Source organism: Pogonomyrmex barbatus, unplaced genomic scaffold (assembly GCF_055798465.1).
Source record: "Pogonomyrmex barbatus isolate J1 unplaced genomic scaffold, ASM5579846v1 scaffold2, whole genome shotgun sequence".
NCBI classification, from domain to species: domain Eukaryota; kingdom Metazoa; phylum Arthropoda; class Insecta; order Hymenoptera; family Formicidae; genus Pogonomyrmex; species Pogonomyrmex barbatus.
In genome coordinates, this window is record NW_028297116.1 from 20586534 (window position 1) to 20609353 (window position 22820).

Below are 22820 nucleotides of genomic sequence, written 5' to 3' on the forward strand. Positions count from 1 at the left end.
TTCCAGCTTAATAAAGTGATTAATTCTGAATTCCAAATTTTTGTTTTTCCGTTCTTACATTTCTCTTCGATTTTAAATAAATGTAAAATATTTCATTAAAACATTAGAGAAGCAAACTTAAATTAAAAATCTTAATTATTGTCATTTGAAAAAATTAATTCATAAATTAGTTTGATAAAAAATGGGTGAACAAGCTATTAAATAATTTGTAAAAATATTCAATTACGACTCGCGAATTGATCTGCATGCGAATATTTCGCTTCCGTTATTTTACATGGTATTTAATCCAATTACGAATCAATCGAGTCTCTCGGTTACGCCGTTTTATCATTGTGGCACGGCTAACAACAAGATCGTTCCCATCGCGAATCGAATAATTCTATCGTGACTGGTGTATGTCGGCAACCACAGACCTCTTCCGTATAAATCAGCAATATCACGTGCTTCATTACGTATTCCATGTCAAACGGTCCGTAGTGAGCAACTCTCTTGCGCATACTCCTCGGATCGATGGTCTTGTTTTATCGCGCGAAACACACGGCTGAAAACCTGTAGTGCTGGTTTCGAAACGAGTATCGCAAATATTTACGTTACTCCTCGTATTTAAATTTAGACCTTCGCCGTGTCGCCGGTGAAGAGTAGGATGTAGGCGCAGTCACGAGTCGCGCGTATAGCATAGACTTTTTTTACTTGTCTCTAAGATGAGAGCCGAGCGCAAAAAGCGCCGTTTAGAGGTGCGTTCAAAGAGGCGGATTGAGACGAAGAACGAAGCTTGAACCGAGTCCGACGGATCCTTGCTGCACGAGTAGTCATCCCAAACGTGTCGCGCCATTTTCCAGTTTACGAATTCTTTGATATATTTTGAATCACTCTCTCGCTGCTGAATATTTAATGGAAAGCCAACACCCGACCTAACTTTTCACTTTTCGATATTAAGTAATCTCGGTAAGCCGGCTTGAAATTATATTTTCGCTACGATAAAGCTCCGGGGAAATAAAATATGATTTACGTATTTGCATTTTTGAAGCTTTCGTCACGCATAAACCTCTTATCCTCCAATAACTTGCGGTTCAAGAGTGATGAATGGATACCGAAATTGAACATGGAGCAGTCTCTAATTTAACAAGATAGATTTCTCGAAGAGTATTGCCTCACTCTATTAAGTACAATACTTTTACTGTGATTTATTGGCCGTAATCCAATTCTTTTCCGGGACAATTATACTTCACTTCTGATTTTGCCTCGTGCACGATCGCTGATTGTTGTTGCTAACGATGATGCGTTGAAATGTCTTTAACAGAGACGACGGGCACCAGCAACGACATCGTTTTCGCTGGCATAGCGACCCTGCCAAAGAAACGGCCCATCACCGAATTGTCGATAATGGACGCCAATAAAGACGAGTATGTGACGCGGCATCTGGTCGACGGGCGTATCATCTACTGCGATCACAGGATATCCGTCGTTGCCGGGTACATGTCGGAGGAGGTGTCGGGCCTGAATGCGTTTGCTTTCATGCACAAGGACGACTTCAGGTGGACGATGATTGGCCTACGGCAAAGTAAGCTTGAAATATAATTAGCGCTCTCATTGGAATGTCCTCCGCATCATTTTACACAATAATGTTTTTTTCTTTTTCTGAAGAATTACGAGTATCACAAAAAAGTATTTAAATATTTAATTATTTGAATAAATATTACACACTGTATTTTTATCACATGCTCAATAGTTAGTTAAATCGTCTCAATACTATATATCGCCGTATACATTTTTATAATAGATTAATAATGTTATGTTTTGTAATAGATTAATAATGTTATGCGTTGGTTTAATGCATTCAGGCTTTACGACGAGCGCTTATGAGACGTCTTGCATGTTATTTTCATAATCAATTACAATTTAAATATAGTAACAAAATATATGTAAAGCGACCTATTTAAAGTCCAAGAAATATAACGGATCACATATCGTTTTGTTCCTGTCATAATTTTTTATGCATTCACAGTGTACGACCGTGCCGAAACGTGTGGTATGTCGTGCTACAGGTTGGTCACAAAGACCGGCGAATTCATCTACTTACGGACTCACGGTTATTTGGAATACGACAAGGACACGCAAACAGTGGAATCCTTCGTTTGCGTCAATACCTTAGTATCGTAAGTACATTTCGCACCTTAATATAAATTGGGGCAAGTGACAAGGCAGTTTTTGATTAATCCAAACATTAATGCAATAAGTACTATAATAAACGGAATCAATTTTTTTTAATTATAATAATACAATTATTCAAAATTTGAAGACTTATTGAATAATTAAGATTAAGAATCAATTTGTCAAACAACTTTTTGTTTTTACATTTACTCTGCTTTTCCACTTGTTCCAATCAAGAAAATAACTATCCTTTTTGTCTCTTATATGTTAAAGCGAATGTTGAATATTATGTAACACATATTCGATAATATATAATAATGGAAAGAATTTTGTGTGCAGGGAAGAGGAAGGTATCCAACTAATAAAAGAAATGAAAAGAAGATACTCTGCAACTGTATCTGCAAGTAGTAGAGGTCTAATTCGGAATGTCGACATTAACTTATCGATAGAAATGGTATATATAAATCAAATTATACATATATAAACGTATTATATTTGGAAATCTTTTCATTGTTTTATACACTTTTATCATTTAATATTTATATGTGAAATTTTAGACAAAGATATTTGTTAACAATTTGAAAAAATTCTGTTTATTAGAATTCAACTTCTCAATCATCAAATCCGAGATGCAGCCTCGAAGACGCATCACAGTTGGAAGATGCTATCACTCATCTAATCAGCGATCTACCCTCGCCGGCTGTATCGGAAGACCGTTTCTCTCCTTCGCCGATGCCACACACGCAATATGTGAAGGCCGCTATATTTTCTTCTCGTATGCCCCCAGCTTCCGCGCAAGCCATCAAGATTGGTATCAATAAAATCGACCGCCGCGTCGTTATCCAAGGCAAAGGCAAAGTATCTTCGAAACAAGAATCCAAACATACAGAAAAAGTTATTAATCCAACTAACGGGGAGCAAAGCCTAATATCGGATTCGGAAAGTGCAATATCATCCGGCAAGCCTTTGTCAATGCTCGGAATGAATGGTACTCACAACAACCATAGCAACATTCAAAGCTCCGACATGTCTGTACAATCGAAAATTGTAGCTCCTCGCAAGCCTAATAAAAGTCCTCGCGCGCCTCGCAATCATACGTCATGTTTGGATGTTTCTCAAGGTACAAACGTCGTCTTGAACGCGCAGGAAAGAATAGATCAGTGCAATGCAGATATATTGCCGGCAAGCACAGTAGGCAATATCAAAGAGGAACGCAGTATCGAAGAGACATTTAATTGTCTAGAAAAACAGGAGACGGCAATGCAATACTTTGATGACAGCGCGAGTGATAGTTCCATCGTCTCACCGGGGATGGAGATGCACAATCGATTGAAGAGGATATGTAGCGATGAAGATGTTCTGACGATGCATAGTAAGAAGAGATCCAACGACGTATATGCATTGACGAATATGAACAACGAACAGCAACGCTTGTCTTATGTAAAATGCAGATCGTTTGCTACTGAATATCCAACATTTCCAGACGAGTTTAATCAATACAATGACATTTCGCAATCGCTGACGATGGTGGAATCACCTAATTCAAGTCTACATGAAGTTGGAACCGACTATCAATTAGATCCTACCGTGCCATTGATCATAAATCACGATGTTGAGGATGATACTTTACTAAGTACGGAATTGGATGCAAATCCAGGTAAATTATAAGTAATTATTAATAGTTTTTTTTTATGGATTTCAATTGATGATTGAAGATTTGATGTATAACAAAGTATTTCTTGACTTGCTTTGACTTTTTTTGACTTTTTGCAGTTACTATTTACTTGAATATTATTAACTTATGGAATTCTGAGACCTTTGTTTTATTCCGTTATTTTAGAATTAAAAAATTAAATTTGTTTTGAGTTTATTTTTATCGCAATATAATATTTTTTTCACTGAAAATTTTTAAACACACACACACACACACACACACACACACGCCATGCGCGCGCGCGCGCATGTGTGTGTGTGTGTGTATTTAAAAATTATATATAATATATATCATTTTATATATATATTATCATCATATATATATATCATTTTATATATATATATATATATATGAGATATCAATTTTGGGAATTAAATCTGGATTTTCTATAATCTAATATGTAATTGCTTTAGCATTGAGCTATCTAGCCATTTTATCATAATAATAACTATCTTTAAGGAAATAACAATTTTGTTTTGTAAACTGCGAGTAGTAGTTTATGGCACAATGTATATTGAATATATATCCATATACATATATAAATCTGAGTTAAAATATATCTATTTCTTACTTTTCTTTTCTTAGTCGAGTGTTGTTGCAGTATTGCTAATAAGCCAATTACATGCAAATATTCACAAGCGACATATTTTTAATAATAGTTTTTTCTGTTTTCTTGTAGAACTTATGATGAAGATATTTGACGGTTTGCGTAATAGATCTACAAGCTTTGAAAGTGAGTTTACACTTTATATATCGCTTGTAAGTCTCTTTGAAGATATATATTCGTTAAATCTATTCTCTTTGGTTTATCTTGTTTCAGACTTTGACGAAGCAAAAATGCAACAACTAGCATCTGATGATGTAAGTATGTAATAAGAAATATGATTTATTATAGATTAGAATGAGCAGAAAATAGCTTGAAATAACTGAGCGGAAGTTAAATTATGTAATGTGTTTACAGCAAGTGGTCAATGACGAGTTAAATCGCACGTATTATCAACTAGCAGATAGCATGGCATTGCGCGAATCCCAAATCAATGTATTGGCACGTGATCTCAAAAATCCAGCTCTCCGTGCCCAGAGAGAGAACTTGTCACAATTACAGGTACATAAATTGATAACACAAGAAATATCGCGTGGTATGTTAAGATTATTATTTTTTTATTATTTTCCAGGCTGAGCATAACAGGCAAAAACAAATGCTTAAAACTTTACAACAGGATCACCGTAAAATGCAAGTGAACGCCAAGCACAAACTTGGAATCTGAGAAATGGAGTAGTCTCCCAATTATTTCGCGAGAGCCATTTCCAAGAACGAATTTAATATAATACACTCTGGAATTGTTCTAATTAATAAGAAATAAGCTTTAAAAATTATCCTTTCTTCAAAAGATAGAACAAAGCTGTCAGCAGTCGCGCACGCGCAATTTGCATAATATTTCTCGATCTGATGTCACGTTTTGAAATTCTCTTATTTCCGAATTATTGATATCATCATTTACGGTGAAGATCTGGATAATCATTCTCAATGCAGTAATGAACAGAGATTTGCATTGGCGCAGGCACCATGTATAAGACTGTTCAGCTCATGAAATTTAAGTTGACCATAAGTAATTTATCTGTTACTAAAGCAGTTCTCTTTGAACCGCGTTTTTCCTCGATCAATGGAAAAGAAACGAATGGAAAGACATTGGAAAAGGAACTTGCACGACATGATCAAGCAATTGTCGCATATAAATGATTCTTTGTTTTTTCTCGTCGTTTTCTTAACTCTGTGTGATTAAAGACTTTATTGCGCGCTGCCACGTGAAACGTCACGCGCTTCGCTCACTAACTGATCATGCAGATCGTACAAAATCGCATTGCTATACTGTTATTTAAAACGTTGATACATTATAAATAACAGTCGCTACTCAGGCAGATTTCCTGCGGCGATCGAGTGTTACGCAGTTGGCAATTTTCAAATTTTACGGTGTAGTGAACTTGTATATATGATACATTCGATTTTAACGCAGCACGGCCGCATGCGGCACTTTCCTCGTGTTAATTAATTCGCTCGCTGTGAATTCGGTCGAGCTTAAATGCTACCTCTGCGATTACGTATTTATATCGGATGGATACAAAACCAGTCTCTCGTTTATTTCTTTATTTTATTTGTTGTAATTATGGACCTATGATGTTAAAAATTAATAATACTCAAAGTGCTGTTTACCGTTTTATAATTATGAAAAAAATGTCATTAGAAATACGAAGAGACAATTTGGTAATTTAACGAATGGTGTTTTAACTTATCATATAAATTTTATTGCGTATTTATATGGAAAAACAAAATACTAAATTTAGGGATATGTCTATAGGGTTGCCATGCTATAGACCGGATTGTTCTACTTTTTGTAGAACGATTTTACAATTATATGTACCTGAATTTCATTTATATTTAAATATTCTGTAATGTTTGAAAATTGGAAATCCAGTTACGTTTTGTTAAAAGTGATGACAAATATAACATTTTAGTCATTAAATCTCATCTTTTACTTAGTTATCCCTTCCTTCCATCATTACGATTATGTCTCCATGCATGATTTTACTTCTAAAATGTTCTATTTTTAAAATGTCTAAAATGTGGTAACCCTAAATATATCTTTAAATTATATTTTTTATAAGTTTTTTATAAGTAGAACCTCTAAAAATATATTTTTATTATACAACAAAAGAAAATTAAACAGTGACCATATAAGTGTAAATAATACATTAAACAAATTTGTATTATTTAAATAAATTTCTTACAAAAAAACAAGTTAATTTGCATAAATAAGGTTTTATTATATACGCGAAGTTTTTTTAATATGTTTCTTTTAATTTGAATGACTTTTTATATTCCACTGGCCTTACTATCCATCCAATATCATGTTATTACGCAAATATACATATTAATAAACGATATTTTTACTTTATCGTTAGTTGACCTCGGCATTAATGAATATCGAATAATTACTCGATTGCATGGAAGTTTATATGATTGGCATAATGTGTCGATTATTGACATAAAATATGCATTAGTCAACCTAGTTTCCAGTAATTACTCGATATAACGCGAATCAGCGTGAATATAAATGTAAAAGTGTTTAAACTATAAAAGATATTAATATAAGAGAGAGATGGAAATTGTACATTTATCAACACTTTCAGCACTGACACTTAACAGATTTACAAATTCATTTGGACCCCATATGTACAGATAACATAAAGGCTGATTCTGTACATAAAAATGTTAAACGTGATCTCAGATTGACAGCATTTTCTAAGTGTTTATTTTTTCTGAACAAGATTTACTCATCGAACCTCTAGAATGTACATCTGTTATTTGCAATCATGTGCTGATTTTTATGTATTAGGTTGATAAAAAACATTCATCTTTTCCTACTGTTGCATTAAAAAACGAACGATTATTAAAATGTTTTTATCAACTTAATACATGTAAATTTCTCATGCTCTTGCGTTCTGTTATCATTCTGTTATCATTCTATTTTAATATATTATGTAACTTTTTCATGCTCCTATGTGTATACGTTCTATTATATTCGCACATCTATCTATGAAATTTGAAATTTCATTGTAACTTGTAAAAATACAATGGTAACAGCATATATACACACATATGTATGTATACACGTATGCATACATACAAGTGTTATGCATGTATTTATATATATGTGTATATATATATATATATATATATATATATATATATATATATAAAACACACACACATGTATATATATATATATATATACATTGTATTCATTGTAAAAAAAATGTCGTTAACTTGTTTTTAATGTTACATCGATGTCGAGTGAGGAGGTCAAGATTGTCGGTTAGCCTCTATGGTTGCGATCGTTATGTAAGAGTACAATGCTGAAATTGTGAAATTTAGAGTAGTCTATTGTTCTTGTCAGTTTTATCAGTGGAAAGGCTTGATTATCCTCACAATTCTCGTCATCAATTTTTATGCGGAAGTCCACCGCTGAAAAAAAGGAATATCTAATCGACCTGTATGTATAAAATTCACATTCGCATAATTGGTGATCGCGTGTAAAGTGGACATCAAATCGGCTCAATATCGTCCTTGATATCGCCCAATTTTTCTCGCGATCTTATAGTACAAAGAACAAGTTTAAACTGTCTGTGTTCAGTGTACCTCATCCTCTTTCTCTCAAATTAACTTCATATTCTCTTCATATTACCGGTTACTGGATGGACCATATTATCAGTTACTGGTAATAACTTGTATTAATATATAACTTTGAATATATCAGTTTGATTGTCAACATACATGATGGGTCATGCAAAACATAAAATTTTTTTAAATATCCTATTTTTGTTGTGCATAACACACGAAAAAATAGCAGTAAAATCAATCGATTTAGAAAATGACAAAAAAATTTTTTTTAAGATCAAAAGATATTTTTTTGTTATATTGTTACTTGTTCGTTAGTAACAATTTTATGAAATTTACGAGAGCGATATGATTCACAAAAATTTGCAAAAGAAAAGAATAATTGAAAAATTCAAATATCGCATGAATTTTTATAATATGCGCAATACTCTTTGTATTATCGACTATAAGTTACGTAAAGGCAATCAAGTATCATTTACAGCATACTGTGTCATATTGTAGTCATTTAAGAATTCATTCATTTATTGGTACGAAATAAAGTGGAGGCACCTAAAATCTTTCTGAACATACGGAATTGTAAGCAGAAAATAAATCACTCGTCTGTGATTACGGTTGCATACATTAGAAGATATTGTTATAACAAGAAATAATAAAACAAAGAGATTCTCCAAACTTTATTTTAAGGTAATTAAAATATATAAAATTTTGGATGGCTGTTTGATATTTATTGGAAAGAAGTGGATATCAATGCAACACAGACACAGACGGCTCTACAGTTCATATACGCTAAGATCAAGTTTATACTGCTGTAAATATATATATTGCGTTATTATATTTTATACTCTGCTGATTGCACATAAGTGGCTTTTCAATTTCTTTCTATAAGAAGTAAAAGCAAAAAGGCGATTAAGTATGATTGTGTACCTTCCTCTTATACAGGAACCTCTCATTTAATGAATATATATGTACGCATATTAAGTGCAGAAAGTGTGGGGCACGCGTCGGTGCTATTTGGATTTTCGTAGGATCAAATTATATAGCCTGATTGTTATTATTGCTTTTTAACAACACAAGAATTTTTAAAGTTTTTACTTGGGATAAGAGATATCCCCCTCATAATATTTTTAACAGTGTTATACATTACAACATCGAGAGTTACATGCGTTTTTCTACCTCCTTAATTTGTGTTAATTTGCAATAAAGTTTGGTTGCAGCAAAGCTATCAAAGCAAGATATATATGTAGGAATTAAACTGTTCGTTCATCCAATTATAAAAATGAGTTTAATATTATATTCTGAATGCTCAAATAATAGCCGTATTTGCACTAGACATACTGATGCGAGGACTAACTATAAATTTTCACAATGACGTGATGCTTCGTTAAACATAACGCGAAACAATAAAAGAATTGCGTTTTTCATAAAATAAACTGAAATATCAAAAATACAATTTATACTTACCTCTTCTGCAAATTGCTCACACATTATTAGTCGACATTTTCCATTAGCTTTATTATTTTGAATGATCCATATGAGTACGTGAACTATTTTAAACGAGCCGGCCGATAATTGTACGAGCGAAAATATTTGTAAAAAGATTTTCTAATGTATAATCTCGATGTTTTTCGCTATCTGTTAAGCACTATGTAAATTCTGACAGAGTTATTAAGAAACATCGAATGTAATTCACGTTTCGTGCCACTACGGTAGAAAATCCACCACCAAATTATTTTTATAGTTTTACTATCCCCTTCACGTAGATTTTATTTTACATGTCTTTGATATACTTGAATATTTTTGCAATACACGCATATGTATATTAATAATCTCAATTAATACGTCTCACGCTGAATTCATCATGGCTGTACATGTTGAATTTAATATTTTCTTATTTTATGTCGTAGTATATATTGCCAAGAGGCATGCAGATCCAAAATATTTTAACATATTTAGAATTTTTTTACAGAGAGAGAATGTGTGTGAATTGTATTAAAATAAAGACTTGTTAATGTTCGATTAATTATCGCGTTGATGCTTGCGGCATCACAAATAATGTATACAGATTACAAATAGCTATTTTTCTTCATTTTTTTTTTTGCTAGTTTATATTGGAGGTGGATAATTCTTGCCAAGAAAATATAAAGGAAATCAGCATGGAGATATATGTACATTGTGAACGAGTTCAAAGATATCGCGCAGATTTATAAAAAGATTTATGATCGAATCGCTCAGAATGGTGCGGATATTTATTCGGCTGGCAAAACTTATTGTTCGTGATGATGAAAACTTGTTGAAAAAGGGTTGTAAAAAAAGTACACTTTCTTTTAATTGAATGGATTTTTGCTTTTGATAAGCGAAGGAAATTAATAACTCGACGTATAGTTTACAAGAATTCGGTTAACTATTACTCAATATTGATATATGTATGAAGATATGTATGCATACATAAGAAAAAAGAATATGTAATTGTAACCAATAAAGAAATATAATGATGGGGGAGGATCATGTACATGTACAGTTATTGTCAAGACTGAATTATTAAGACTTCAAAAAGATGGAACATTTTTGTAAATAATGCTGCTTCTGGAAAAAATATATGTAGAAATTATATGAATATTATGGAAATATTGATTATCGTTTGATTTATATTTTTTTGACCCTTCTTGTCAGCATTTACAAATCTATAAAAGAAGGACACTGCATTCTAAAGTACTATGGAATTTCTTTTTTATTATCAAGGGATATGATAGCGATTTCTGTTAAGATCGATATAGTGACAACTTTTTACATTTAAACATATTTTTAATTTGATAATATTTTTTGTATTATCACAAACATTTTTTTGGATAAAGTCCATTTGAAAATATCTTGTTATACACATTCTCAAGAATTTTTTGTAGAATTATCTCGGAATGTCATATTTCTTTTAAGAAATTTAAATTCACAATCCTGTTACAGTACGAAAATCATTACATTTTATTGTATGTAATAATTTTGATATCAAAGTATGATAATGAAAAAATTATAAAATGTGCATATATTTTATTTAAATGATTGCAGTTTTGTGATATCAACAATTCTTTAGGAAAAGTAAATTTCAAACAATTAATATTAATATTATTTTTAATATTCTTTTAAGATATCATGGGACGCGTGCTCTTGGCGTCATTTTTTTACTTTTTGTTCGAATATTAAATTAACAGATTTGAAAAATAATTACAATATTGATTGTTTTACAAACATAAAGACTTCGTTATATCGGATATAATTACATATATTAATTGTCGATATCTTTGGATATAGATTTTTATTGAGATAAGAAGATTAGAAAATTAATCAATTGATATTTCTAATATATTTTTGCTAATTGGGCGAAGAGCTAATATAAATTCATTGCAAGCTCGCTTGTTTCCATCACGCACGTATTTCATTTTATTCGGTTATCTTAAAAAGATTCAAGATGACTGTGCCGTTAAATAAAAACTTTACTAATTGCATGAAAAAAGAAAAATAATTGAAAAGGCACGACGTTTCGAGGCGATTCAAATCGAAGGCACGTTTTGCGTACCGCGGATATAAATGATAGTTCCCTAAAATAAAAAGAAATCACTGTAAATTTGTCTCTCAATTTTTATTCAATATATCGTATAATCGAGGCGTGTGAGAGTTGTACTTATCTAACATGCACCAAATCCCAAGTAAAACAACGTACAGAGCTCGTATTGTCAAGATGTTTGTAAATTGACAAGTTTTCTCCCGCGCAATTGGGAGGTTTCGGCTACGAAATCGCAAGATTTTCATCGCGAAACGGTTTTAATTGTGATTTTAATCGTCTAACCGAAACACCATATTTTTTAAATACGGTACTGAATCTAATCGAAACAACTAATATTTACAAATAAAAATAATTTTTCAAGATTTCATCTCTCTCTCTCTCTCTCTCTCTCTCTCTCTCTCTCTCTCTCTCTCTTTCTCAGAGTTTCGTTAAAATGGTCGGCTAAAAACGATTATTCGTCGATCGAGTCAATTCAATGACGAGCTACGTCTCGATGTTAGAAGTTCAAGACTAATAGACGCTGATGATGGATAATTTGTGCGACTGGGACATTATACGCGTTTTTTAGCGCGTACAGAGTCCTGATAAAGGCAGTGTGAAACAGCGAACTGAATAAATACGAGTATCGGTGGCGGTGAATATCGATTGATAATGATAATGCTCGGTTGCAGGCTGGTGTCGCTTTTCATCCCTCGTACTCTTCCATCGTCTCGCATTTCCGGCAAGTTGTATGTACTTGCAATTTGGTTCATACTATATAAGTTACCGGATACGTTGCGATGCAGCGCAATAATAATATTTCGAATGCAGAGGCCCATGTGCGTTTCGATATAACGTCGTTTTTTTCATTCCCTTTTTTTTCCTCTTTTTTTTTCTTAATGAGGTTGGAGATTCGCGAGTATACAAACTTTGGGGGAGGGGGGGGGGACTTATCGTTATACAGTGAAACTTATGTTCGGTGAGTCTCTGCCGCAAAGAAAGATAGAAAAATATACGAGTTTCTAAGTAACGACGGCGCGATCGCACGCGGATCGCCGTTCTCTAACAATAAGAACAATATAGTTGGAGATCGTTCTAGATGACTATTCGTTGCTACGATGAAGAATGCCATCAGCAAGAAGCACATCCGATACGCGCCGAAAGTTAAGCGTCGCTTCTTTCACAAAATCGCTCAATCTGCTATGATTTTTCGCTAAACTCCGAATGATCCAATACACTCTCGCTCCCTATTGTCGTTTCCCTTTTCCTATGCGTCACTAAGCGGATTAACTTGGTCGTAGGATTGAGGTTTTAGGAATTAATTTACTATCGATTACCAAATCTGCTTATTAGAAGATCTTTAATATAGTTTGCTTCGGGCATGACGCGATTATCGTGTTCTCTTCCGATCTCAAACAGGAACAAAGTCTAGTTAAGAAGGCATAATATCTTACGATAATATGATGAGTTATGATATTTAACCGTCTAATTGCCAAAAATTGTTGTCAGATTTAAAATTAATCAATTTCTAAATTTTTGCTTGATTGAAATTGTTTTGATGAGATTTAGATTTTTTAAAACATCTGTATTAAATATTAATGTATTATATTGTTACATTATTTTTAAAAATCAATTTTATTGTTTAATTGTCTTAAAAATTATTAAGATTTTAATAAATATATGAAGAAAAATAACATCACACATTTCATTGAAGTTTACATTAAAAGTGATATATTCCTAATTGATAAAATTGGCAGTTAAACGATTATATAAAATAACTTGCAGAAGTTGCTCTGTTTTCAATTGTGAAAAAATATAATTTTAGCAACAGAACTTCGCAATTGAAAATAGACCAATTTCATTAATTATTAAAGCGTTAGCATTTCTCTTCGTCCACTTAGTCAACTTTTATGTTCATATTGTTCTGCTATTATTTTATTAACAGAAATTAAGAAAAAGTGAGTATATCTCAATTATAAAACATCATTAATTTCAACCGATACACGATGAGAGAAAATAAAATTAATTTTTATTTTAGCCAGTATTTACTAAAAATTATTTTTTTCCGCCATTCTCTCAATTACGTAATATATAAATATCGGATCACATGCATAAATCTGAAAAGAATCAATGATAAATAAAAAAATAAAAGAAGAATTAATTATCAATGGAGGCTCGAACCTGTTGTGACACTTCCCAATACGCTTCGTACACATAGATATACATATATCAATATATGTATAAATTGGGTGTTTGATTCGCGTTTATTATTTCATATCTACACTAACGGGCAATATATACAGGGGATAAGGGGGAAGTGATATTTATCATCTTTTCCGCAACCATAATGAAAATCAGACTGAGAGCAATTTATTCAATGTAGATGTCCTCTATGGGGAAAGCAGTCTCGATGAATTTCGTGTAGAACCGATGAAAAGCACGTCTGAAAGAAGAGAATCTCGAGTTATTGTCCATCTACGAACAATAAAAATTATTTATTCTCCTCGAGATTTTTTCAGAAATTTAGAAGAAAAATTTGAAAAAATTTAAATTATATTTTATTATCAAAATTCAAATTATAATATAATATTTAAATATATTCTAATAATATGATAACGCAATAAAGCATTACTCTGATAATAAAAAGTCATCTCTAAAATAACCGAAAATTTATACATTAAAGGTTCTTCGCAAAGTGGTTATTACACAGATCAAGTTTGTTATAATAATAATGAAAAAATTAGTTTTCTGAAGAATTAGCTTACCCGACAGCTTCGGCAACGGGTCTTGTGGATTCCTGACCAATGAACACGTGACAAGCAAACCTCTGCAAAGTTGGGTGCTTCGTGATGAAGCCGAGGTAGCGATGATCGCGAGGGTGAAACGCACAGAACGATACATTCTTCAGCGAGTAGAAATAATCATGACAAGGACCCTGACTTTTCTACAAAAACACGTGAATTAAACGGATGTGAATTAAAAACTTTTGGACTGCTTGCACTTTTTCTTTTTTTTTTTAAATAAATATTAAATTCAAATTAATTATATGTCCAATTAATCGTTAAATACATCTTGCATATAAGATAACAATGACTCTAAAAATAATATAATTTTTTCTAACTTGTTTGGTCGTGTGTGATTTTTGGTTGTGTGTGAAATGTTTTTAAACAAAGTCTATCATTGTTGAGAATTAAAATAAATAGCTTGTATATTGCGTGTATGAAAATGAATTTCAATCGATTGCAAAGAAACACTTACTCGCGGTTTACTTCTATCGACCATTCGAAGACCCTGATCGGATACTTCCAAGATGCAACTCTGTGAGACGGGCGGATCCTGCGAAGAGTTGCGAAGAATCCTCCGCACTGCCTGGCAAACTACCCCTGTACCCTTGTGCGCCAAGGTTTCTACCGAGCCTAGGTAACCTAGAAGGTATCTCTCTCTTTTCACCTTGGGCGCAGTAGGATCGAAGTCACTGTAGTCCATGTCAACCGCGTAAGCAGATGGAAAAATACCTTGTCGACCTGTCCTCAGATTCACACCTAACAACGAAAAAATAAATTCTGTAGATGTTAAACTTAACGAATGATTAATTTCAATTCCCTTTTATTTTTCTTTTCTTTTTAATTATTGTCAAAAAATCAGCAAACAAAATACAAATCTAGAGTATATGTAAAAAATATTCGAAAACCATCTAAAAGATGTTTTTATGTTTTCTAGACATTTTGTACTTAATCTTATTATCTTTCTTGTAAATTATATAATTAAAATATGTAATTAAATCATTGTATACACATATTGCATAAATTATTATTATTATTATTATTATTATTATTATTATTATTATTATTAAAAATCATTGCTGAAATTATTGATTCTATTTTATTAGATAAGTGTTGGAAAAGTGTCACCACTTGCAGTTAAATCAATTTGTATCAAGTTCGATATTTTGCGAAATGGATATTCCTACGCACCTTCGCACCAGAGATCGTCAGCCTCCTTTTGCACGTATATGGGATCTCCGATTTCAAGATCAATTTCGTCATGATGCCGCGATATGAACTTGTGCAGGCCTCGATGCGTTGCCTCGAGCAGTTCTAGTTGGGTAAACGGTACGCCTCCGCTTCCTTCGAAATGAAAAAGCGAACTAGTATTGATTCTCGGAGAGAGTTACTCTGATTAGTTTATGACACGAATAACAATCCTCGGCTTTTAAAACTTTTTCGAACTAAGACAATAAAAACCTTCAGATTACCACGCAGTTTCGTCAAACTTCCAATAAAGTATATATCGTAAAAGTATTATGTGCGAAACAATATTAACTATAACGGTTTATTTTTTTGTGTTTCTTTTAAAGAATTTCAATAATTAATTAATTAATTACTAAAACATTAATTGTTTTAATTGTTTTCGCATAGAAATAACAATGGTAATATTAGTATACTTTTTCTAACAAATGTTCATTCTTTTTATCAATCACATTTAAATCAATTAATTTAAATTAATTTAAATTAATTGATGACGAAAATATGGTCTTTCAAGGAGAATCAGCATTACCTGGGGTGCTACTGGGCGAGACCGAGTCCGTATTCTGCAGAGTATTGCAAGGAATAGGCGACACACTCTTGGGGCCATTATCGGGGGAGTGAGCGGTGGAATGACCACTGTCGGTGGCCATCCTCTCGCTGTCGGGCGAGCTGTCTTCATGGCGAAGTCTGGGATGACATTTCCTTAGAACAAGATGAGGCCGAGCCGATGTTGAACCTGTGACAGCACTCAACTCATCCGCCAGCGAGGACGACGTCTGTATGGACGTCTGGCACATGGGCGCGGCTGAAACAACAATGGAGAACATCAATGCGTATTTCACACACAGAATATTCCTTTTCTATTTCAATTATATTTTTAAAACGCTGCACTAACTTGACATGTTTTGGAAACGAAATTCAAATAAACGCGTTGTTTAATTTACAAAACAACACGCGATTCATTCGCGATTGCGAATAGAAAATAAGTTGGTTTGATTGATGACTTCTTATAGACTTGACACGACGCGAATGAACATTTGGATTTTCTTTCACTGTAATATGATCGATTTCTTGGTTTCACTATAAGACGTGTACGTGAAACGAAAACAAGTGTGAGAGAAGAAATATATATAGCTGATGTCTACCATAATATAGAAGTGATTTCATGTCAAATCGGACATTAAGATATCTCAACGTAGTTACTATGTTTACATCATGTAAAAAAATTAATATAATTAAATATACAACGCAATAAGATACAAAAAACTAATGTGTATATAACTTTATATAATATAGGAATATTTCGTAATCTACATAAATTATAAAATAAATTAGAGCAAATTATCAAAGATTTGTGAAGCATCAAAAAATTTTTAATAACAAATTAATAAAATTCTGAATCATTTCTTATATTAAATTTTTAGAAATTTTGATAATAAGTTAATAATATGATAGATAATAAATTTTATTACTGTTATCATTATTAAATCATCTGCTTGTGCAAATTCCTTTTTCTCATCTTTCTCTCTCTCTCTCTCTCTCTCTCTCTCTCTCTCTCTCTCTTTCTCTCTCAATATTCTAAAAATTCTAAAAATACAATTAACGATAATCGAAAGTAGAATGGAGTGAAAAGGATGCGAAGAAATTTTGCATTGGACAAGTTATTATGTTATTGCCATCATTGTTGTGCCTTTGTGCCTTCCTTACATTTTTTGTTCTTGGGAATTTCCGGCAGTCTTCGACGTCTGCGCTCGGTGCCGCCGCTTCCAGGTCGATTCGACGGTACGTGCTCCGGCGTAGGCCAGGAGCTCAAACTGGAACACGAGTCGCCGATATCGCTGACGACACTATCCCGGCCACCGTTACCAGATACGGTAGTACCACCCCCGCCCGGTCCTGGTCCGCCACCGCTTACCGATCGGCCCCTGCTGCTCAGTCCACCGAACAAGCTAATGTCATCCAAGGTTAATTGTGTGGTGAGCTAAACTATCATTTCCCATGCTGCCTAGTTTAATTCTTCGCAAAACTTAAATAAAAGGTAGCTCTTACTCTTCGTTATTTGCAAGAAGACTTATCGCGTTGCGCAGCACGCGCAACTATGTCAATCAAGAATTGAAAATCGTCATCATAAAAACAATCTTGATTGATTCTCTCGATTAAATTAAGAAAAATAATAATGAAATATAATCGCGTTACAAAAGTCTATTACGTTTTAATATATAACGCAATATAATGCAAATTGTTTAGTGTCAAAAATTAATAACATTAATGATAAAATTAAAAAATACTGTTATTAGAGTGCTGCGAATTATCGCATACAAATACAACACACTGTGCAATCTAGAATCTGTGTTGCGTATTAATATTAATGCAGAATTTAATTGAGAAACTTCTCTTGTACGTAATTGCAATGCAATGTGGAATAGAGGAGATCCAGTGGCAAAGGGTTATTGACGTAGCAACAGATAGGCGAGATGCGAAAAACTCACACGTAATTAGAACTCTCAGAAAGTATTAAGAGTTTAAAAAGCATATTACTGCGCATCGATCGTCATCCGCATGCATCACGGTTTCTAACCGCCGTGGTGGGCGATAGTTAATTAATAATTACGAGCGTCGCTGCACGTCGCGAATTCTCGCAGAGAGTATTTCTGAAAGCTTCAGTTATTTTTAACAAGGTCAGACCGATGAGATTACGATGTCACTGTAGATTACTGTGGACACAGTGAGTACACGCGTGTAAGTGATACCGTAAATATACAGTTGATTAAAAAATTGATCCTAAAAACATAAACAACGGGGAGAGACGGCAGAGTAAATTATAAAAATTACAATTTTTGCTGCACTAAACATTTTGTGTAAATGGTTCCCCTCCATGTAGAATATAATTCTGCTTCTTTTTGACGAGAATTTAAAAATTAACCTGTTACTACATTAAATCTAAATTCACTCTCGCGCGAGATCGCTGTAAATTTCTAACGAGCAAAGATATCTTTCTCCACGTTTTTATGCCTTTTATAAAAATCCGATATTTGAAGTATTATAAATTTTACTGGAGTTTAGAATGTCAGATAAAATTTTTTGAAAATTTTCCTCTTGTTAAAGATTATCTCAAAAATATCTGGAAATTAAATATAAAAACGTGTAACTATTACACGACAAAGTGAACACTTACGAAGTTACCAACCTAAAATCGCTGTCAGCTATGATCGAACAATGGTGATCCAGCTCCTCGCTGTCATCGGGAGTGGTATGCCCACTTTGGTTGTCGTGCCGATGGATGACGACGACTTCCTCGTCCTCGGAGTCACCGGTGACGACATCGCAGGACCTGCCGACTTCTCCGTCGCTTCCTTGCGAGGACGTCGGCGAGTCATCGATCATCACATCGTGCACGAGCCTGGCATCCAAATCGTTAAATACGCGAAAATTATATAAAAATTGTGAGATCAAAGCCATTAAAAAAATTTAAAGAATATTTTTCAGAATTTAAAAAATATCTTTTTATTTTATGCTTTTTTTATTTTTGTCTATTACGTATGTTATTTCGTTGTTTATGATGCGTGTGTATATGAAAATATATAAATACATAAACACACAAGTAATTATAACGTTTGTGATAATGGATTTATTATTAATGAAGAGTGGAAATTGCAAGTAACACTTATGCACGTCGTTTATGCAATAGAGCAAGATCTCGTTTATAAAAGAGGGATTCAAGAGTGTGATGTTGAGACTCTCGTTAGAAGTGCGTCTACTCTTTCAAGTACTTTTCAGCAAAAAATAGGAGGAAATTCGCGCTATCACAAGCGAATATATGGTATATCGAGTCAAGTTGCACAATGATTTTATCATAAAAGTTGCATTTAAACAGATTCGATGAAAATGAATATTTATCCAGGAAATGCTTCATTAATTACGTATACTTGCATGTAAAGTAGGTCGAAAATTAGATCGAAAATTGCAGGTACGAGATTGTCGCGTATCGATCTTGCTTTATTTTTACGGGATCAGCTGCAGACAGTGACACGTCTGATTCATCATAAATATATCTGCAGTTTGATTTTAAAAAAACACAAGAGAGACTTCGTGCCGAAAATATGAACCGTGTAAAAAATCATATTCCAGTTATCAATTGTATTATCGTACGAAAAATAATATGTGCTTATTTATAGACTTATTATTTATACAATTTTCAGGATTAAAATATATATCTTCATTAGCTGAATCTCGCACTTAATTTAATCAAAATACGAAAACATATATTTACTATGTTACGTTTATAAAAGCAGTCGCTACAGATAAATTATGCAATTCACGAGTTCAATACTGCGGCATATAACCGATTAATCAGCGTCATCGGTTGTTTGCGGTAATACAAGTAATATGTATGTTGTGTCATCAACGAAAACCATAGGTCACACCCGTCAAAATTGTATATACGCGCGTCGTGTTGCAGTTTCATGTCGCATTTGTATCCTTGTGTCACTTATGCTCCAAGATCAATAATTTTAAAGACATGTGACTTGACGATTCCTTCGTGACTTTTAGTCTGCATCAGATCCTGCAAACCCGACGTTTAACTATGTTTTAAGGCTCCCTCGAGCCGTAAAACGAATGTTGTACACATCAGACATATTTATGCATTTTGCAACACTATGCAATAATAACAGTATTTTATTATTATTCTGAATAGAAACGACAAATAAACGAACGGTAATGTTGCTCCCATAGCAGCTTTTTTCATTTTGTACATGTTATAAAATTATATCAAGGAAGATTCCAGTATTGCTATATTTTTTTCAATATTATATATAAACCAAAACTGTTCATGATATCTAAATAATGATTTCACTATTGAAAAAGGTAATATTAAATTATTAACGTCGGTGGCATCAGGGACAATTTCTAGAGACATAATTTATCTTTTGACAGGATCCTCTCAAGCTATCAATTCTGATTGAAGATCCCGCTTTCTTATTTATTAAAATACAAAGTATAAATAAATTACAGTTATATTTATTGAAAGAAACAGAAAGTATTTGATGGACATTAGAAAATTAATAACATTAAAGATAGTTTTTTTCAATTTATGACTTCTAGCTAGTATTTCGTATAATATTAAATATGATACATATAAAATAATTGACGTTTTAGGAAATTAACGTGTATCTTTTGATTATTATGAACAATTTCCGTTTCTACTTATTATGATATAGATATAACATATTGATGACAGTTGAATTAAATTTTGTTAAATTATTTTCCCTTGTCAGTTCTATTATCTAAGCTAACATATTCTATACGAGTATTTCTCATCAGTCCCAATTTTTTATTCCATCAATGTGATTTATTATCTACAAACTCATTGTACACCCTATGTATTTCGTCCATTATTCGATGACGATACATAATTCGCGATATATTATTTCAGCTTCTAATGAATTTTTAAATCGAGTTTTGTGTTTCATGCTTTTCATTTCCTATCTAAATTATCTTCTCCTTTGGTTTCCGACTACCTTTGGTTTCTCTCGTCTCATGACTATGTATGTCACTGTCGCGGTCCTTATCGTATCGCGTATCACGTCATCTGTTTCGAAGGCAGGTCCGTCGTAAATTACTCACGTGTAGTTGGAAAGGGGTGCTTTCAGATGTTGGGGCAATCTCTCGAAATAGTGCCGGAACTCCTCGAACTCGCTGTCGGCCATCGCCGCGGCGTTCGCAAGGATGAGCGAAGTACAGGACACAAGACAGGGGTCGGTCCCGAGGGCGGCCGTGACGGCCTGAAGGAAAGCTGCACGTCAACCCCCAGGAAACGGGATGAGATGTCGCTTACGTCGTCGCCGACGTCGCTTCGACGCCGCGCGAACCCGACGCAACCCCTATTGATTCCTGCGTGGCGAAAGTAGCGCGCCTGCTCGTTCGCGAGGGTGGACGGGGATTGGTTCTCGGAGAGAGAGAGAGGAAGAGAGAGAAAGCCAGAGGGTTGAACGTTTGACTGCATATTCTCGTCTCGCATTTACGTTAAATGCGACGTTCATGATAACATCGAACGTGATTTTTATATCGCAGGAATGCAAATCAGAATCCAATTATTAAACGAGATATAAATACGATTCTTGATTCTTACTCATTTTAAAAATTCTTCTTAAAAAGTTAATTTTTAGTTATTATAAATATTTAAATGATTGCAGAAGATAAGATAGTTTAATCAATAGTCCAGGTTTCATTTTTTTTTAAAACAGAGATTTCTCACAATATGATTTTAATACAATAAAGTGATTCTTCCTTTTCTCTTGCTACATTTTCAAACATTTACAAAAGATATAACAGGAAAATACTATAAGGTGACTATATACATGCGCTCCGAGAAAATGTGGGCCGAGACAGTGGGTCTCTACTCGAACATTTGTGGATCTAGCGCGCTGTTGGTCGATATATACGCGCAATGAAACATTTATAAGCAGAGCGCGTAAACTCTCTGGAGTTTACATTTGTATCTCTCGGAGTAGCTTGGAATTCGTGGTGGAGAACGACGAGAAACCACTATATAAGACTCCGAGGCAGTTAAATATTTTACAGTCGTCTCGCAATCGATTTTTTTTGCGCTCATATACTCATGCTGCAACAGTGAAGATTCATCTGCCACTCCGATGGCACTCATTGAAAACTTTGCGACTTGAGTCATTTCGTCAAATAACATATCTGTAAAATTATTATAAACGTATAAATATATTTCTTTCCCGTATCATAATCGATTTCTTCGAGATTTAAAAAAAAAATTGATATAAATTTCATTGATTATAATTCTCTAATAAATCTTGTACTCAGGATCAAAATTTTCGATCTCTGAAATTAGGAGATAAATTGAGTTGTTAAACATGATTGTAATGAAATGACTTTAATAAAATTTTAAAAAATACAATAAATATTTTACACTTGACCTCGTAATAATGTATTATGGACAATTTTAACAGTCATTAAAACATCATCTTGATAAATTTTCCTTGGCACATCGCCAATATCGAATTGCAAGATTACATTTTACGAATGTCCGTTTGCGAGCGTCCGCCAGCTGCGTAGAAAACATTTTTCATTCTGCAGACTGAAGTCTGCTGTAAGTTTCTCTTCCGTATATTCACCCCCTAGAACCCCCCTAGAATTCACCATCACCCCCTCCCCGTTCGTGCTGAGAGCATGCTTGGAAAGGATCTT

The 22820-nt window shown here is 33.3% G+C and overlaps 2 protein-coding genes across 8 annotated transcripts in view; one reads left to right on the plus strand and one right to left on the minus strand.

Moving 5' to 3' along the window:
- Window positions 1-10667, plus strand: part of LOC105430304 (uncharacterized) — an 85272-nt gene extending 74605 nt beyond the window's left edge. For all 4 annotated transcript variants that reach the window (XM_089077168.1, XM_089077171.1, XM_089077170.1 and 1 more), the window contains 8 exons: window positions 1301-1561; window positions 2006-2156; window positions 2491-2605; window positions 2752-3808; window positions 4545-4598; window positions 4686-4726; window positions 4827-4970; window positions 5041-10667. In XM_089077168.1, coding sequence (XP_088933294.1) covers window positions 1301-1561; window positions 2006-2156; window positions 2491-2605; window positions 2752-3808; window positions 4545-4598; window positions 4686-4726; window positions 4827-4970; window positions 5041-5133 — 1916 coding nt within the window. In that variant the 3' untranslated portion in view covers window positions 5134-10667. The remainder of the gene's footprint in view (window positions 1-1300; window positions 1562-2005; window positions 2157-2490; window positions 2606-2751; window positions 3809-4544; window positions 4599-4685; window positions 4727-4826; window positions 4971-5040) is intronic.
- A 991-nt stretch (window positions 10668-11658) lies between these two features.
- Window positions 11659-21455, minus strand: Aplip1 (JNK-interacting protein Aplip1). Of its 4 annotated transcripts, none has more exons than XM_011643778.2 (8): window positions 21231-21455; window positions 18793-19005; window positions 17313-17533; window positions 16135-16410; window positions 15552-15704; window positions 14836-15119; window positions 14343-14521; window positions 11659-14020 (listed from the first exon to the last, which is right to left on the minus strand). In XM_011643778.2, exons 1-8 carry the CDS (start codon window positions 21311-21313, stop codon window positions 13948-13950), a joined length of 1482 nt encoding a protein of 493 aa, XP_011642080.2. In that variant the 5' UTR covers window positions 21314-21455; the 3' UTR covers window positions 11659-13947. The 4 variants fall into 4 exon arrangements, with proteins under 4 accessions (XP_011642080.2, XP_088933298.1, XP_011642078.2 ...); XM_089077172.1 differs by having other exon boundaries at window positions 18781-19005; XM_011643776.2 differs by having other exon boundaries at window positions 17313-17554; window positions 18781-19005.
- Between the last annotated feature and the right edge of the window lie 1365 nt (window positions 21456-22820).

Coding starts and splice junctions, on each gene's coding strand:
- Aplip1 (XM_011643776.2), bottom strand. CDS start 21,313: ATGGCCGACAGCGAGTTCGAGGAGTTCCGGCACTATTTCGAGAGATTG. Junction 17,555..18,780: donor GATTTTAGGTTGGTAACTTC/GTAAGTGTTCAC, acceptor GGATGACATTAG/CTTGTTCGGTGGACTGAGCA. Junction 14,021..14,342: donor CCCGTTGCCGAAGCTGTCGG/GTAAGCTAATTC, acceptor CTCTTCTTTCAG/ACGTGCTTTTCATCGGTTCT.